This window comes from Sturnira hondurensis, unplaced genomic scaffold, assembly GCF_014824575.4.
Source record: "Sturnira hondurensis isolate 20B ecotype Veracruz unplaced genomic scaffold, ASM1482457v3 Scaffold0007406, whole genome shotgun sequence".
NCBI lineage: Eukaryota > Metazoa > Chordata > Mammalia > Chiroptera > Phyllostomidae > Sturnira > Sturnira hondurensis.
In genome coordinates, this window is record NW_028080037.1 from 12490567 (window position 1) to 12505785 (window position 15219).

The 15219-nt window shown below is 55.5% G+C and overlaps 1 protein-coding gene across 1 annotated transcript in view; it reads right to left on the reverse strand.

Annotated features, from left to right (window-relative positions):
* Positions 1–5061: 5061 nt before the first annotated feature.
* The window catches only part of WSCD2 (WSC domain sialate O sulfotransferase 2), a 94698-nt gene continuing 84540 nt past the window's right edge, over positions 5062–15219 (reverse strand). The window contains exons 8-9 of the mRNA XM_037052359.1: positions 14538–14738; positions 5062–7122 (exon numbers count right to left, since the gene is read on the reverse strand). Coding sequence (XP_036908254.1) covers positions 6770–7122; positions 14538–14738 — 554 coding nt within the window. The 3' untranslated portion in view covers positions 5062–6769. The remainder of the gene's footprint in view (positions 7123–14537; positions 14739–15219) is intronic.

Below are 15219 nucleotides of genomic sequence, written 5' to 3' on the forward strand. Positions count from 1 at the left end.
GCGGGGCGATCCTTCTACCCAAAGCTTGCAAGAGCTGGGAGGTTGGTGAGTGGTGTTAACTGTAATTGATATATTCCCTCTTTGATTGGCTGAACATCAGCTCATCCCCTAGTCTGTGCCAGATGGCACATGGAGATCCGAAGTGAGGACACAATTTCTGTCCTAACAGAGCTCATGCCCTGGTGACACACACACACACACACACACACACACACAGTGGGTTACTGAAGTGGCCATAGCAACGGCCATGTCCAGAGCTGCAATGGACAAGGTTAGAGAAATCGCTGAATTTGGTCCTGTGGGTTGCAGGTAGGGCTGCCTGGAAGAGGAAGAGACTGAGCCAAGTCTCGAGGGGGCAGAGACATCAGTCAGAATAGAACTTTTTTTGGGTAGAGGGGACATTATGAATGAAGACACAGAAAAGACAAGAAATGGCATGGTGTGTGTCTATGGGCTTTGGGCCGTTGTACGTGGGTAAACACTTAACCCGTCTCAACAACAACCAGCAAACCAAAACAAAAAATCCTGCCTGATTCGTAGCATTTGCCAATTTCCGTGGTGTAAATATTCTCACCACGGCCAATTGCAAGCTACCAACGTGATGTAACTGAATGTGGCTTCGAGAGACCGAGTGCGTAGCTGGCTTTCGAGAGCCAGTATGAGTGGGCTGCACCACACCATGCCTTGGCGTTAGGGCTTCGAGCAGGGAGTGGGAGGGGAAAACCACTTCGGGGCTGCGGAGGGGAAGACTCAGGGCAGCCAGGGCGTCACTCAGGCCGGCTTCAGCTGATGACTTGGGGCTTTTCTCTGAACATCCTTTAATAGTCCTGATTTGCCTATTCAGGAAATGAGCAAGCATTTCCCAGCACCTACTGTGTGCCAGGTACCGTGTTAGGGATGCATGATCACAGTGCACGGAGAGCCATGGACGTGCACAGGGTACTGACAACCCTCTGCAGGCCGGTGGTTACCAACGAGGCCATTGGAAACACAGCTTGGCCTCCCAGGGCCCCTCCCACCGACTCCTGGGCTTCATTTTTTTTTTTTTTCCAAAATCTGCTTTAGAAGGTCTGGATAAGCATTGGGCATTCTGTTTTGTTTTTAAAGATTTATCTATTAATTTTTAGAGAAAGAAGGGAGGGAGAGAAGCATTAATGTGTGGTTGTGGTTGCTTCTCACTCGCCCCCCACTGGGGACCTGGCCCTCCAACCCAGGCATGTGCCCTGACTGGGAGTTGAACTGGCGACCCTTTGGTTGGCAGGCCCATGCTCAAACCACTGAGCTACACCAGCCAGGGCTTGTTTTCAAGCCCAGGTAACTCTGATTATGGGTTGGGTGCCTAATTCAGCTCTCAGAAGAAATTTTGGCCCCTGAGTTGCCTCTCCCTCCCTCCCTCTTGTCCCCCACTTTAGGACACAGCCGTCTCATCCCCACCAAGACTGACCGTCTCTCTCACTTCTGGCCGACTGTTCGTTCCCCACAATTGTTTAGTAAATGACTCTGAACACACAAAAATCATTTTGTTGTAACACATTCCCTTCCATAATGACCGTTCATTTCAATTAGCTCTCAGTGGCCTGAAATAGAGACACACACAGGGCCTCGCTCAGGCAAATCACCACCTTTGTCTGCAATTGGATTTAAGGCAGCCAGGGTACCGGGGTGGACGGAGGGGATAAATATTTCATCATTTTCTCCTCCCCGACGTTCTGCCCGTTTGTTCTCGTTTCCATGGTTCTCCCCCTGCACATGGGCAGATTGCAGACTGTAAATTCGAGGGGAAATTGTAAACGTGCAAACACGATAAATAAACATGCTGCTCTTGCGAGGACGGATGTTATTATCACCCAGATTTACGGCTCTCCTCGCCTGCACATTTTGTTGCATTTTGGGAAAAGCCGAGCGAGGTTTTCAAGTGCCACGTTTACCAGCTTCCTACCATTTGTGCCCCCCCAACCCCGCCCCCGCCATCACCCCCTCTGAGTCATTTAAATATCCACCCGAAATGGGGGCGAGGTTCCCCTCCCTGGAAGCAAATGCATCCTAACAGGTGTTTTCTTTGGGGACAGTTATTTATAGCTGCAGAAGCTCCAGTACTGTGGGGTGCTTTGGCCTCCTCCCTCCCCCCTTCTCATCTCTCTAACATGGAATTTATTTTTGTTTTCCCAGTAGGAAAGAGTACAAAGTGATGTAAATCTCTCTCTCCTCTGTCTCTCCACGTTTTCCGCCCTCCCTGTCTTCTGTCTTTGGGATGGGTTCTGGACTGTCCCCATGCCTGAATCCAAGGGTTGTCACCAACTCCTGCGACGCCTGAGCAAAGAAATCACCCTCTCTGAGCCGCCCAGAGAGGGCGGATGTTATTATCTGCCCTCCTTGCAGGAGGGACCCCAGTCTCCTCGGAGACTGTTTTACTCTCCGAGCTGTGCTTGATCTCGCAGGTTCCTCCTTACCAGTTTATTTTGTATTTTATCTTATTTTATTTCTTTTTTATTCTCACCTGGGGACATTTTCCCATTACTTTTAGGGAGCGTATGGGAGAGAGGAAGGGAGAAAGAGGAACATCGATGTGAGGGAGAAACACCGATGAGTTGCCTTCCAGACATACCCGGACCGGGGATCGAACCTGCAACCTAGCTATGCACCCTGACCAGGAATTGAACCCACAAGCCTTTGGTTATGGGACCACTCTCCAACCAACTGAGCCACACTGGCCAGGGCCCTCCTGACCAGTTCACAGGGAGAAGTGAATGAGATATTTCTGCCTGTCTCCACCTTCCACTGCCACCCCCCCCCCCCAGTGCCACCCCTCCTAGATGGTGAACTACTAGGGACAGGGAGCTGGGTTGGCTCACCGCCCACCCCCTGCACCCTGCTACTCTCTGTCTGTCAAAGGATCTCCTCCCAGGAGCTGCACAGGCAGAATCTTGGTAGCCTCTTGTCCTTGTCACCTCCTCCTGCCCACAGCCAGTCTGTCTTCAAGTCCTGTGGATTCTTTGCCCAGCTGTCTCCATGCCGTCTGACTCTCTCCGCCCTGCCAGCCTCTCTGGTTTTTGTCTCCACCCACAATGCCAGGTACAGAGCTGGGCTCTGACCACTGTCCCCTCTGAAGAGGATCACTACACGGTGCCATTACTGACTTCCCTGTCTCCAGGCATGCCTGCCCCACCCGCCCAGTACCTACTGTAATAGCTAAGGGATGGGGCAGTGAAGCACGTGCCTGCAGATTCTGTTGCTAAGGAAACCACTTCCTTGGTTACTGGCCTGGGTAGCATTTGTTTCTCTGTCTGGATCCCACTGAGTTGCTCCCACTCTCTAGGAAGAGGAGGAGGAGGAGGGCTGGGGAGAGGACAGTTGGGGCGGTGAGGAAGGGAAGAAGGGAGGGAGCAAGAGGCCGGCAGAGAGACAGAGCTCAGAGATCAAGAGATACAGAAAGAGAGAGATGCCGGTACGAACCAAAGCAGAAATTGAGAAAAAAATAATGACGGAGTGAGGGAGGGAGAGAGAAGGACAAGAAAAACCTCTAAGAGTAGCTGGAGGAAAGAAACAGGACCACAAAGAGGGAAGCTGAGAGATGGAGGCCGTGTAGAGGACCAGTGAGAAAGGAGGGTGGGTGGAGAGAGGGCAGACCAGTGCGAGAGAGGAGGGGGAGAGGAAGAGCGGCCGGGCCTCTGGGAGGAGATGGGCCCCCAAAGGACCTGGCAGCCCCTGCCCGCCTCCCCATCCTTCCTCCCTCCCACGTTGCCCACTGGAAATACATCAGCAGCAGCCTCCAGGGTTACTGGAGAAATCGGGAGGAAATCCCAGCTGTTAGCAGATGCTGGGCTCTGCCTGCCCTCCTTGCATCCTGGGCAGGCGGGACCCCAGGCGTCCCAGGCATGTCCCCGCACTGGAAGGCAGAGCTTTCCTTTCTCGCCAGGTGCAAGGGTGCTGCCCCTCTGTGTGTGTGGACGGGATGTTTGGGAGGTGGCCCCAGCGGGGCAGCCCCAGCTCCGCGGTGGGTCTCCGTGGGACTTGGGCCAGCATCCCGCTGAACAATGCTGTCCATTTCCCCCTGGGGTCGGTCAGGAGCCACCCAAGTCCTCCTCCTCCTTTGCTCCATCATCGTCTCCCCGGGAGCTTCCCGACCACTGTCCAGTTTCTGCTCAGTGCGTGGTGAACGTGAGCTCTGCAGGGATGTAAACTGTCTCAGCAACCCCACACTCCTCTTTCTGGGGTCTTCCTTTCACTTCCCTACTTTAGCGGCCCAGGACCGGGGAAAAGACCCCCCCGGCCCCCGGCTCCCAGACCTTCTGAGCTCTCTGTTGGGCGTGGAGAAGCCCCTCCCTCCCCCCACCCTCCTCCTCCTCCTCGTCATCGTCTGCCCATCCCAGCTGTTTTGAGCCCCTCTCCTCCTCACTGTCCACGTGGCAGGACATGCACCCATGTCCCTCCCTCGAGGTGGGACAGTCCCTGGAGCACTGGTGCCTTTCTACAAGAAAGCTCCTCCGTCTTGTGCAGAGAGAGGACACAGGGTCCTCCTTCAGGGGTATTTGGAGGTCTGAGACTCCCTCCACCTGCCAGGGAATGGAGGGGCTTTCTCTGCCCCTCCCTTCCAAGCAGGGACACTTAAACCTCACTCTAGTAATCCCTCCCTACTGGCACCCCCTCCACGCACACACACACACACACACCAAGGACAGACAAAAGGCATGTGCAGAAGACAAGTCATCCCGCCACAATACACGGGCACCTTCTCACGCCCAGGGCTCATGCTCACCAGCCATTTCCTCCTCTGCACGTGTGCGATTGATTCCACACACAGAAACCTACATAGACGCATCAGAAATAGGACAGTGTCACACCAGCGTGGGCCACACAGTCTCGGGATAGAGGGGGGCAGTTGAACTCAGAGACTGTTTTACACGCAGAGGCACCGAGTTCTTCACGGGCGGCTCCGGCGTCACAGAGGCACAAACATAGTTCTGCATCCCAGGCCATTCTGTCTCTTACACACACACGACACACCAGAAAACCACCTCGCTTGGGAACGCGCCTGACACAACACTCCATCAAGGGAGACAATTACCAACAAAACTCACTTTTAATGATGGCGTTGACCTGAGGAATCTTCAGACAGGGGCTTGGGGCCTGAGTTGGCCGCTGGCAAAGAACCAGCCCCAGGTCACAGACCAAGAGGCTCCCGGAGAGAGCTGGCCTCTGAGGGACCGGGTTCCAGGCCCTCTCCTCTTTGCAAAAGAAGACTAGAAACTAGCCTGGGGGGAAGAAACACGGTACAAAATACATTCAGAGCCCCCTGGCTGGGCTCTGGGGGAGCCCACCTCCTACGAATGAGGGGATCAGGGAGACCACTGCAGGTCCCATTCCCCGGCCCCTCCTCTCTCACGGCCAGGTTCCAAGGGGCGAAATGTATGAGTCATCGTCCTCTTAAAAAAATAGATCTCTCCACACCCGCCCTCTCTATAGTCTCTTGGCTACTTGGGAATGAGCCTTTGCTTGCAACCCAAGGCTTCAGAGCGGCTGCTTGGGGGCAGGGGGGTCTCCAGACAGAAGAGTGAGGAGTGGTGGCCTATGGCTTTGCATCTACATGGTGGGGGTGGGGCAGGCGGGCAGGCGGGCCGGGTACAGCCTCCGGTCTCCGGAGGGGGACGTGGAGGGATTCTGCACCGCTGCTGTCTACCACCGAGGATCGGGGACTGGGTCCTCAGGGATCCTTTGGTTTGCCGTCTCAGCTTCGGGAGAGCAGCGTTTGTGTGCCAATGAAGGGCCATCCCATCTGTCTCGCTGTCCCTTAAAGGACTCCCAAGAGAAGCTGCCACTTCTAAACTGTGGTCACAGGGAGGCTGATGGTCTGTGAAGGCAGCGGGGTCTCTTTTGGGTTTGGACCCGCCTGACCGGGGGCACCCTGGCTCTGCGTTCTCACCTGGCTAGTGATTGGCCCGTTGGTCGGGGCAGACGGCAGTGTGAGATCAATGTGCCAGCCCCCCTTAATGGAACGATGCGTTACTAGGGCTTTCGTTCTCACTCGCATTCTGCAGAGGGCACACAGCCACCCCAGTGGAGTCACCGCCGGTGCCTGGAGAACCCACAGCCACCTCCTGGGGCCCGTGGGGGACGAAAAGGGCAGAATTCTGACCTCAGAGGTGAACAGGCCACTGATCTTTTCTCAGGAGCAGTGTGACCTGGGGGCAGGCAGTAGCCCTCCACAGTGGTGATTATTTATCTGCCGTGAGCACCAGGGCGCCCCCACCTGACCCGATGTCAGAAACCTAAGGCTACAGAGAGACTTCCCAGCAACCCGTGATCTGCACACACGAGCAGCCGGGCGAACCCAGGTGCCCCTTGGGTGGAGAGACTGGGCAGCTCCAGAAGCTCAGCCCCGGGCGGCAGAGCAACCGGGGCTGCTTCCCTCCTACTGCCCCTTGGGCTCCTGCGTCTCAGCACCCGGGTGAGGCACCCATGTCTCCGGGACCCCCATGAGCCCTCCCTCCCACCACATAACCCGGAGTGGTGGGGACAGGGAGAGACAGAAGAGGGTCTGCGTGGCTGGAACTCCCCCACCAGTGGCCTCCTGCTTCTGTAAAGGGGACTGTGAGCAGGTAAGTCGTGCCTGGGATCTCTTCCCTGGAGGCTCCTCGGTCATGCAGGAAACTCATCGAAGGCCAGCAGCAGCCAAGGGGATGTCCCCATACCAAAGAGAGGACAGAGGGGCAGAGGCCCCTGGGGCCTCGAGTCCCGGGCTTGGTCAGGACCCCCTTCCTCGGACGACCCATCATCTGGGGTAGTAGTCATCGGGAACACCCGAGAGGTTCCTCCCTTTCAGGGCCGAGTCCACCATCTTGATGTAGGCGGAGATGGCCTTCTGCATGTCCGCCGTATAGGGGTCATACTCCAGCTTCCGGAGCCCCGAGCGCTTGAAGTTGCCGTCCTTCTGGCTCTCCACGCAGAGCAGCCGGTCCTCCCTGACGGCCACACCCAGCAGGCCCGCCATCCGGCCCAGCTGGACGAACAGGTCCCGCTTCAGGTCCTCGAAGTGCACCACCAGCACCTTCTTGCCGAACCTGAGCCAGTCCAGCGTGTGAGTGGCCCACCAAGGGGCGTAGTTCCTCACGAACTCCGGCCACTCTGCGGAGAGAGGAGGGCGGGCTGAGTCTCGGGGGGAGGGGCGCGCAGGATGCAGGCCAGATGGCGCTGGCCCCGGTTGCCGTGATTCACGGCAATAACAACACCACTGACTCTTTTCTCTGCACACGCGGCCAATTCCTCCCCGTCGGTGCTCCCACCTGGAACAGTCTCAGCCCTTCCTTCCCTTCGGGAACAACATTTGTTGGGTGAGTGCTACATGCCAGGCACAGATGCACATATAACATAGGTTACTGTATCTCTGTATTTTAGCATCTATTTATGTTAATATATAAAAGTATATGACTATAGCTATTAATTCACTTCTTCTGCACAACGACTCTAGGAGGCAGGTAGCATCATTTTTTTTCTCATTGAACACAAGAGGAAACTGAGGCCCAGAGAGGGTAAGGAGCTTGCTCAAGGGCACACAGCTAGTAACTGGCAGTGCCTGGACTTGAACCCACACGTTCTGGTTTCAAAGTCTGAGCTTTTGACCACCAAACGGTGCTGGGCAGTAACAGTTGTTCTGTGCAGTAACCGGTACCCTGTGCGGTGCAAGTATCTGCTCACGGGATGATAACAGGACTGTTGTACAAAGTAAGTGGAAGAGCATGTAAAGTTGTCGGCATGGTGCCCTGTACCCAGTAAACGCTGTCACTGTCACTGTCAGTGTTCTGGTCTCAGGTGTGGAGTTCTCTTTCCTGACTCCCCAGGCTCAGACAGGTGCCCCCGCTGGGCCTCGCAGCCCCTTCACACCCTCCATGTACATACATCATCCGTCCCCCCAACACTGTGGTCTGTCGGATCATTGTTATCTTTTCGCCTGTCCGGTCCACCTTTCTTTCTTTCTTTACTTTGCATTACAGGATTGTGTGCCGCTTCTTGGCTATTTGTCTGTTACCTTGCTATGGTAAACGACAGGGCGGACTGCCGCCAGCGCGGGAGGGTACATTTGGGGCTCCAACATAGTGCAGGGAATTTTTCGGGGAGCCCTGGAGAGAACCTCAAAGAGCCAGCCAGCCAGTGCCTGGGGCTCCCAAGGGGAGCCAGGGAGGAGGCTGGGGACAGAGGGAGGGACTCCAGCAGGAGGGACTCCAGCCTCAGCTCTGAGCCCAGCTGCAGAATCATGGCACCGGCTCTCTGAACCCCTGAAGCCTGACCTGCTGCTCTTCCCAGGGGCAGAGCCTGGGGCGCCCTCCCGAAGGGTGTGTTACTGAGCCAGTGCCAGTGAGTCTCCTAGGCCAGTCTGGGGAGCCCAGCTGGTCCTTAAGAACTAAGTCCTCCTCCTTTGCTGGGTGATGGATAGCCATGACCTCACCTAATGCTAACAACGACCCTGAAAAGAAAGGGCTACTATTCACTTATCACCACTGAGGAGAATGAGGCTCAGGGAGGGGAGGGAACTGGCCAGAGGTCTCACAGCCAGGAAGCACCGTCCAGACCAGGCCTGCCGGGTTCCAGGTTCCGGTCCTCCCCAGGTACCAGCAGCCTCACCCGCACCACCTCCCACTACCTCCCACCCCACAGGGGCTCCATAAATAGTTGTTGAATGAAAGTGAAATCCCAATCATCACGTGGCAATGTGATAAAGGACGACTCCTGTGCAAAAGACATTGCGATCAGTGGTGGGGCTCCTGCTCCCCCAGGGCCCCCACCGGAACAGCAGGACTGCCGGGGAAATATGTATGCTGCGGATAAGGCCATTTTTGATCCTTAAGATAGATTATTTACAATGTATCTGGCTAATTGGGCCCACACTGTTATAGTGGGTTAAGACCAGATGTATCTGGGTGATTAGAAAAAATATAGCATGCATATATTTCTGTTTCACTTTTTTTTTTTTTTTAAGGATTTCCCCATCCCTGAGTCATCTCCCAGTGTCCCTGGTGACTCAGGGCAACTGCTGCTTTGGTGGCAGAAGTCCCAATGGATGGAGGTGACACTCTGTCACCCAGAGATACACAGATCCGGACTTTGAGGCTTGGCCACTTCTGGCCACTTCAAGTCATTGCTGGAAGAGGCCTACAGGGTGGTCCCCAAATAAAAGGAAGGGGCCATTCTGCAGGGTAGTCGGGGTCCCCCCGCTGGTACCCCTAGCCTTGGATACAGGTGAGATGGAAATGATGGCATCCTTGCTGATTGCAAAGCTCCCTGGGATGGGAGCATGTTTCCTAAGCACCTACTGTGTGTCAGGGCTGTGCAGGGCGATTCGAATGCATTATCTCATGCAGTGCCCACAAGAAGCCTCGAGGGCAGGAACGACCAGCCCCATTCCACACACAGGCGTGCGGGCAGGAGGCCAATGACCCAAGGCCCCTGAAGGGATCGAGACTCAGCTGCTCCTTTCCAAACAGAAACGAAAACAAAACCTAAAGCAAAGACAAATTTCAACCAAAAAAGCAACCACACACTAAATCCTCCAAAAGGAGAAACAGAGATGCTAGCCTCGGAATTTTATCGCACACCAACTGGTACCACACACAACCCCGTCAAAGTCCAGATGGCAGAGACAGAAGGAAGATTCCAGTGCGCGCAAGACAGCAACGACTGAACCAAGCCCCTGGAAGATAAGAAAGCAAGACAGCAACGACCGAACCAAGCCCCTGGAAGATAAGAAAGCAAGCGAAGAACAGTTGTAACCAAAGTTTCATTTTGGACAGACAAGAGAAGCCTACTTGGTCCCTTCAGAATGTGAAAACCCTTCATGAGTGAGTGTTGTTTCCATGGCAATAGGTTTGTTTGCGTGGATCCAAGAGGAGTTGGACTTTTCCACAACAGGACATGAAAAGCCAGTTTCCGGTTGTGGAAGACAGAATGAAGAGACCAAGGGGAGGGGGTTGGGAAGTCCTCTGGGTGCGGACCAGCCCCATCCATTCCTATAAGGACCTTGAAACTGGTCCCACGATGGACTGGAGTTCGTGATCCTGGTTTTACAGCTGAAAGTCAGTGAATCTCCCGGAGCCGCTGGGATCACTGAAGGTCGGAGCCTGTATCTTTTGAAGCCAGTTCCTAGGATTCTTACACAAACATGCTGTTTATCTACAAGATACATATTTAGTCAGAGTCAGCACTTACAGAAACAGTGTCAAAAGAATGGTGGGGTGGGTTACAATGCCCCACTGCTATGTATCCAAGGCAAGATTCGAACCCGCGTCTTCGCTAGACTGAGCCCGGCTCCCATTTTCCTAGCCAACCCCTTGAGGGCTCCTGGTCTGGTCAGCTCGGACATTCTTCTCTCCGGACACTAAGACACGTGGTCTGTTCACAGACGACTCGGGAGTCAGACGACCTGCCTTCAAAACCCAGCTCTCTCCACATTAGTTGTGTAATGTCAGGGACATCGGTTGATCTCCTTGAGCCTCAGTTTACCCATCTGCAAAATGGTGAGCGTGCTAGGCCTGCATCCCAGGTGCTGTGCAGATGAAATGGGAGAGATTTGCCAAGGCCCTGGCACAGGGGCGGGGCGGGGGGGAGGGGGAAGGATATAGGAGATGCCTGAAAAGTGTGGCTCCTGTTACAATTCTTCTTATGCTGCGCCCTGCCCCCACCCCCGTCCCGGCATCTCTGAGGCGCCATCACTTTGGTCAGGGCTCCCCCTCCCTGCCCCCTGCTACACCACATTTGACACCCAGGCTGTTCCAGCAGCAGGCACCCCCCACCCCCCGCCACATGGTACAGACCCCTCACTTGAAGCTCCTCACTTGCTTCATTGGAAAGAAGAAGAATACACTTAAAAACAAAAGCCCTTGATTAGCCCAGGATTTCCGGTACTCGGTCACTGCCTTCAAAGCGGGTAACAGAGGCACGCTAAGCCACGGACCACGGGTCTGGGGCTGGTTCCGCCAGACTGGCGCGCACGCGGGCCTGGGCCAGCCACCTTGCTCCCTCTTCTTGTCGCTGGGAGGAACTGGGGTCTGATTAATAGCTTAACTGTTCTTAATTCCCCGCGGAATCATTAAACACAGCCTCCGTTTCATTAAACAGATCCAGGACAATTCACCTTGTGTAATCCTATCACATAAAACTTTGCTTTGGACGCACTCCAGGGACATTGTAAAATCAGCGTTACGGAACCAAGTGTGTGTGTGTGTGTGTGTGTGTGTGTGTGTGTGTGTGTTGGGGGGGGTGGGGGCATTAGAGGAGGCTCGACCCAGCTATCGCTGAGAGGGGCCATGGGCAGGGTGGGGTGGACATGCTCAACTGCTGAGTGGCCTCTGCTCTGAGGGGGGGTGACCTTCGTAGTCTAGGCTGAGGGTGTCTGAAAGCCGGAATTCTCAAATGTTCAAGTGCACACAAAGCTTCTTGTTAAAATGCAGATTCTGACCCAGTAAGCCTGGGAAGGGTGGGGGGAGGTTTGCTTTTCTAAAAATCTCCCAGGCGAAGCCGATGCAGCGGCTGGTCCCCAGGCCGCCCTGGGAGCAGCAAGAATCTGAAGCAGCATTTCTGCAACTGGAAGGCATGTCAGAAACGGCTGAGGGACTGCTGCCACACGGAAGGACAGATGGATAGACAGACGGCTGGGCCCTCCCCGGGGTTTCTGATCATTCTGCAGGTCTCGGGTGGGGCCTTAGACCTGTGTTTCCAACCAGTCCCCAAGGGAAATGGAGGTGCCTGGTGTCTGCAAGTAAGGGTCTCCAACTCAGGTGCCAGAGGTTAATGCAAATGAACGGAAAGGGCTGGGTGGGGACAGGGGACTAGGGATCTTTGGGGAAGGCTCTCAGCCACCGCTCTTGAAGACCTGGGTCAGGCTTGGGAGGGGACACTGGGAGAAGCTTCCCTACCCAATTCCAGACTCGTGTGGGGCCCCCAGACTCCCACATGAGACGTATGTGCCGGAACCCCCACTCTCCCCTCCCTGAAGCCTCTTGGCTCAGCCGGTCCTGACTCCCCCTTCCGTTTTTAAAGTTCCCAGCCGTCCTGAATAAGGGAAGAGCGGCTTCTGGGCATTAAAGTGGTCTGAACCTGAACCTGAGACAAGGGGCTGTGCCAGGAGAGGAGAACCTCCAAAGGCACTGGAAGTTCAGCCAGGCCACCAGGTAAGAGAGAGCCCGGTGGCTAATGGCTGGGCTAGAACCCAGCTCAGTTCTCACCTGGAGCCTCCACCACAGGGCTTATTCCTTTCTGGGGCTGCAGTTCGCACCCGCGAAATGGGTTTTAACAATGATCATGGCCGCCTTTCTCACCTCCTCCGAAACTAGATGGTTTAAAGGGGGTAACGAAGGCTAAGTGCCTGCTCCCCTGAGCTCCCCAAGTGGGTCCCTCCATTTTCACTCGGGGCACTGGATGCCCAGGGGTTGGCGAGCTGGGTTCTAGTCCCGCCACCATGTGCCTGAGTGACCTGGCAGGTCCCTGCCTTTCTGGGCCTCAGTTTCCCCATTAAGAAAGAGAGGGTGAATCAGAGGCTCTCAGTCCTGCCTGTACCCGGGAAGCCTCTGGGAGCTTTAAACGTGCTGACACCAGGCTTCACTCCAGGAACAGCCCGGCCCGGGGTGTGGCCTGAGCACCGAGTCTTCCCACACGCCTCTGGGGATTCTGAAGTGCGGCCGGGGCAGAAGCCCACTGCATTCAGTGGTCCTTTCCAGCCCGGCAAGCGGAGGGCCTGTTCCCGAGACAGGCTCCTGCCATTTGCATCTGTGGGCTCCTCAGCCTGGCCCTGGCCCTGGTCAGGGCTCACTTTCAATTGTTCTACAAATAAATAATTCAGAGGCCTCATTCCTCCTGGGAACAAGAGAACAAATGTCACCACCTGTCCAAGTTCTCACCCCCTCCCTGAGAGGGGAAGCAAGGCAGAGGGAGGGACAGATGGGTGAACAGGAGTCCAGCGCACAGTTGGTGAGGCAGGCCCGAGGGTTTTTCCATCAAGGACATCAACGTGGTCGAGGCCGTGATTGGTGGACCGCCGAGTTAACGCAAACCACAGCCAAGTTCCAGGCCTCTCTGGGCGGGGCCAGAGCTTAGGAGCAGCTGGGAGGGGCTGGGGGCGGAGCGGGAAGCACTGCCCCGCCCCCACGCCCTGGCTTTGGAGCAGCCCCGTTCTTATGTGAAGTGGGGAGGAGCGCAGGCTAACAGATGCTCTAAACTGGGTGATTCTTGTTCTCAGACGGTCCGCCTAACCCGTTACCATGGGTTAGCACCGTGGTTAAGAGCATGCGCTCTGGGGGAAGGCTGGCCGGGGTCAAACCCCAGCCCTCCCAACTTCCTGAAAAAGCTGCTTCACCCGCCTCCTCACCCTGGTCTTAGCTTGTCCCCTTTATAAAATGAGTTAATTGTGGGGCGTTAAAGTGCTCACCGGTGTGCTTCCCTTTACCACGATGGAGGTACAGGTGATGGCTGATATGGGCTTTTGGGACCCAGTAGGGTCAAAGGTCCTCAAGATGCCAGAACTTGAGCCAGAGACTTCAAAGCTCTCACCGCTGCCCCCAGCCGCCACCCACCCTGCACGGAGACATTCGCCCACACAGCAGCCTCCTACTCAAAAGTGTCAGAGTTGTCTCAAACCCAGGTTGTCTTAATGAAGTTCAGTGGTTAGGGGCCAAGTCACTTTCCAGCTGCGACCTGGGGACAAGGCATGTACTGTCTCTGAGCCTCCCAACCCAGAGTTGTTGGGATTGCTCATTAAAGGGATCTCTTGGGGCCTCATAGCCACTCAGGACCACTCAGCTGCTGGCCTTGGTCTGGATACAGGTCTCCTAAGTCCCAGGAAAGAGCTTTATATTGAACCTGCTCCAATCAGTTCATTTCAACTTGAGGCCTCCCATTTCCATCATGCATCATGGGTCACAGCTACAGAGCGGCTTAAAGGGTTAAATTCTATAGAGCCGCCGCATTTTACAGATGGAATGACCTAAATTCAGGAAGGTTAAGAAGCTTTACCCAGAAAGTGATGGAGGTGGGACTTGAACCCTGTCCTTCACCACTGTGCTGCCTCGTAGAGGGTCACGTGATGCTAGTGGGTGTGGTGGGATGGAGGAAGCTCAGGCGCTATTGAGGATGGGCTCCTGGATTCCTTGCAGGAGACAGCACGGGCCCAACGCACTGTCCCCTGCAACGCAGAATCCCTCTGTTCCCCTCCCTTCCCCCCTTGCCCCTCCCCCTTCCCTCCCCAGCCATACCTTTGCCCTTCCAGNCATTTTACAGATGGAATGACCTAAATTCAGGAAGGTTAAGAAGCTTTACCCAGAAAGTGATGGAGGTGGGACTTGAACCCTGTCCTTCACCACTGTGCTGCCTCGTAGAGGGTCACGTGATGCTAGTGGGCGTGGTGGGATGGAGGAAGCTCACCCGCTATTGAGGATGGGCTCCTGGATTCCTTGCAGGAGACAGCACGGGCCCAGCGCACTGTCCCCTGCAACCCAGAATCCCTCTGTTCCCCTCCCTTCCCCCCTTGCCCCTCCCCCTTCCCTCCCCAGCCATACCTTTGCCCTTCCAGTGGGCATGTGCAGCAAAGCCGATGTGGCCGCCGTATTTGCGGTTGAACTCGGCCATGAGGGCCTTGTAGGGGTTACGGATGAGCAGGATGGCGGCATCGAAGGCCTCGATCTCCTTCTGGCCGCTCTCGTGTGTCTTGATGCAGATGGTCCTCCCGCTGCGCCAGTGGTCCCGTTCACCTTTAAACCCTTCCCGCAGCCAGGGGGCCGGAGACAGGACAAGTGAGCTGGGGGAGGCAAGCCACCCACCCTGCCCCCTGCTGGGCCTCTCCGGGAGTCCTCATACATTAACTCCCACATTTACTCACATGTTTATTGAGCATCTACTATGTGCGAGGCACAGTGATGAGAACTAGGGAGAAAGTGATTTGCACAAAGATTCATGGGTCTTACTGTTATTTTTTCTTTAGATAAAACCTGCTCTGTGGGCTCCCCAGAGGCTGAGAAGGGCTCTACCCAATCTGGGCCGTGGTCTCAGCTCCTCCTTCCTCTGTCTCGCCTCCCTCAGAGGCCTGGGCTCTGGGTCCCCGCAGCCCACAGAGCTTGAGCCTGCACGTTGGGCTGTTGATCTGAGAGGGGCAGGGGGACAGCAAGGGAAAGACAAAGCCTAGGGAGGGAGGGAGAGGAAAGAGAAGGACAGAGACAGACAGGTGTCTGAGAGAAAGATGAT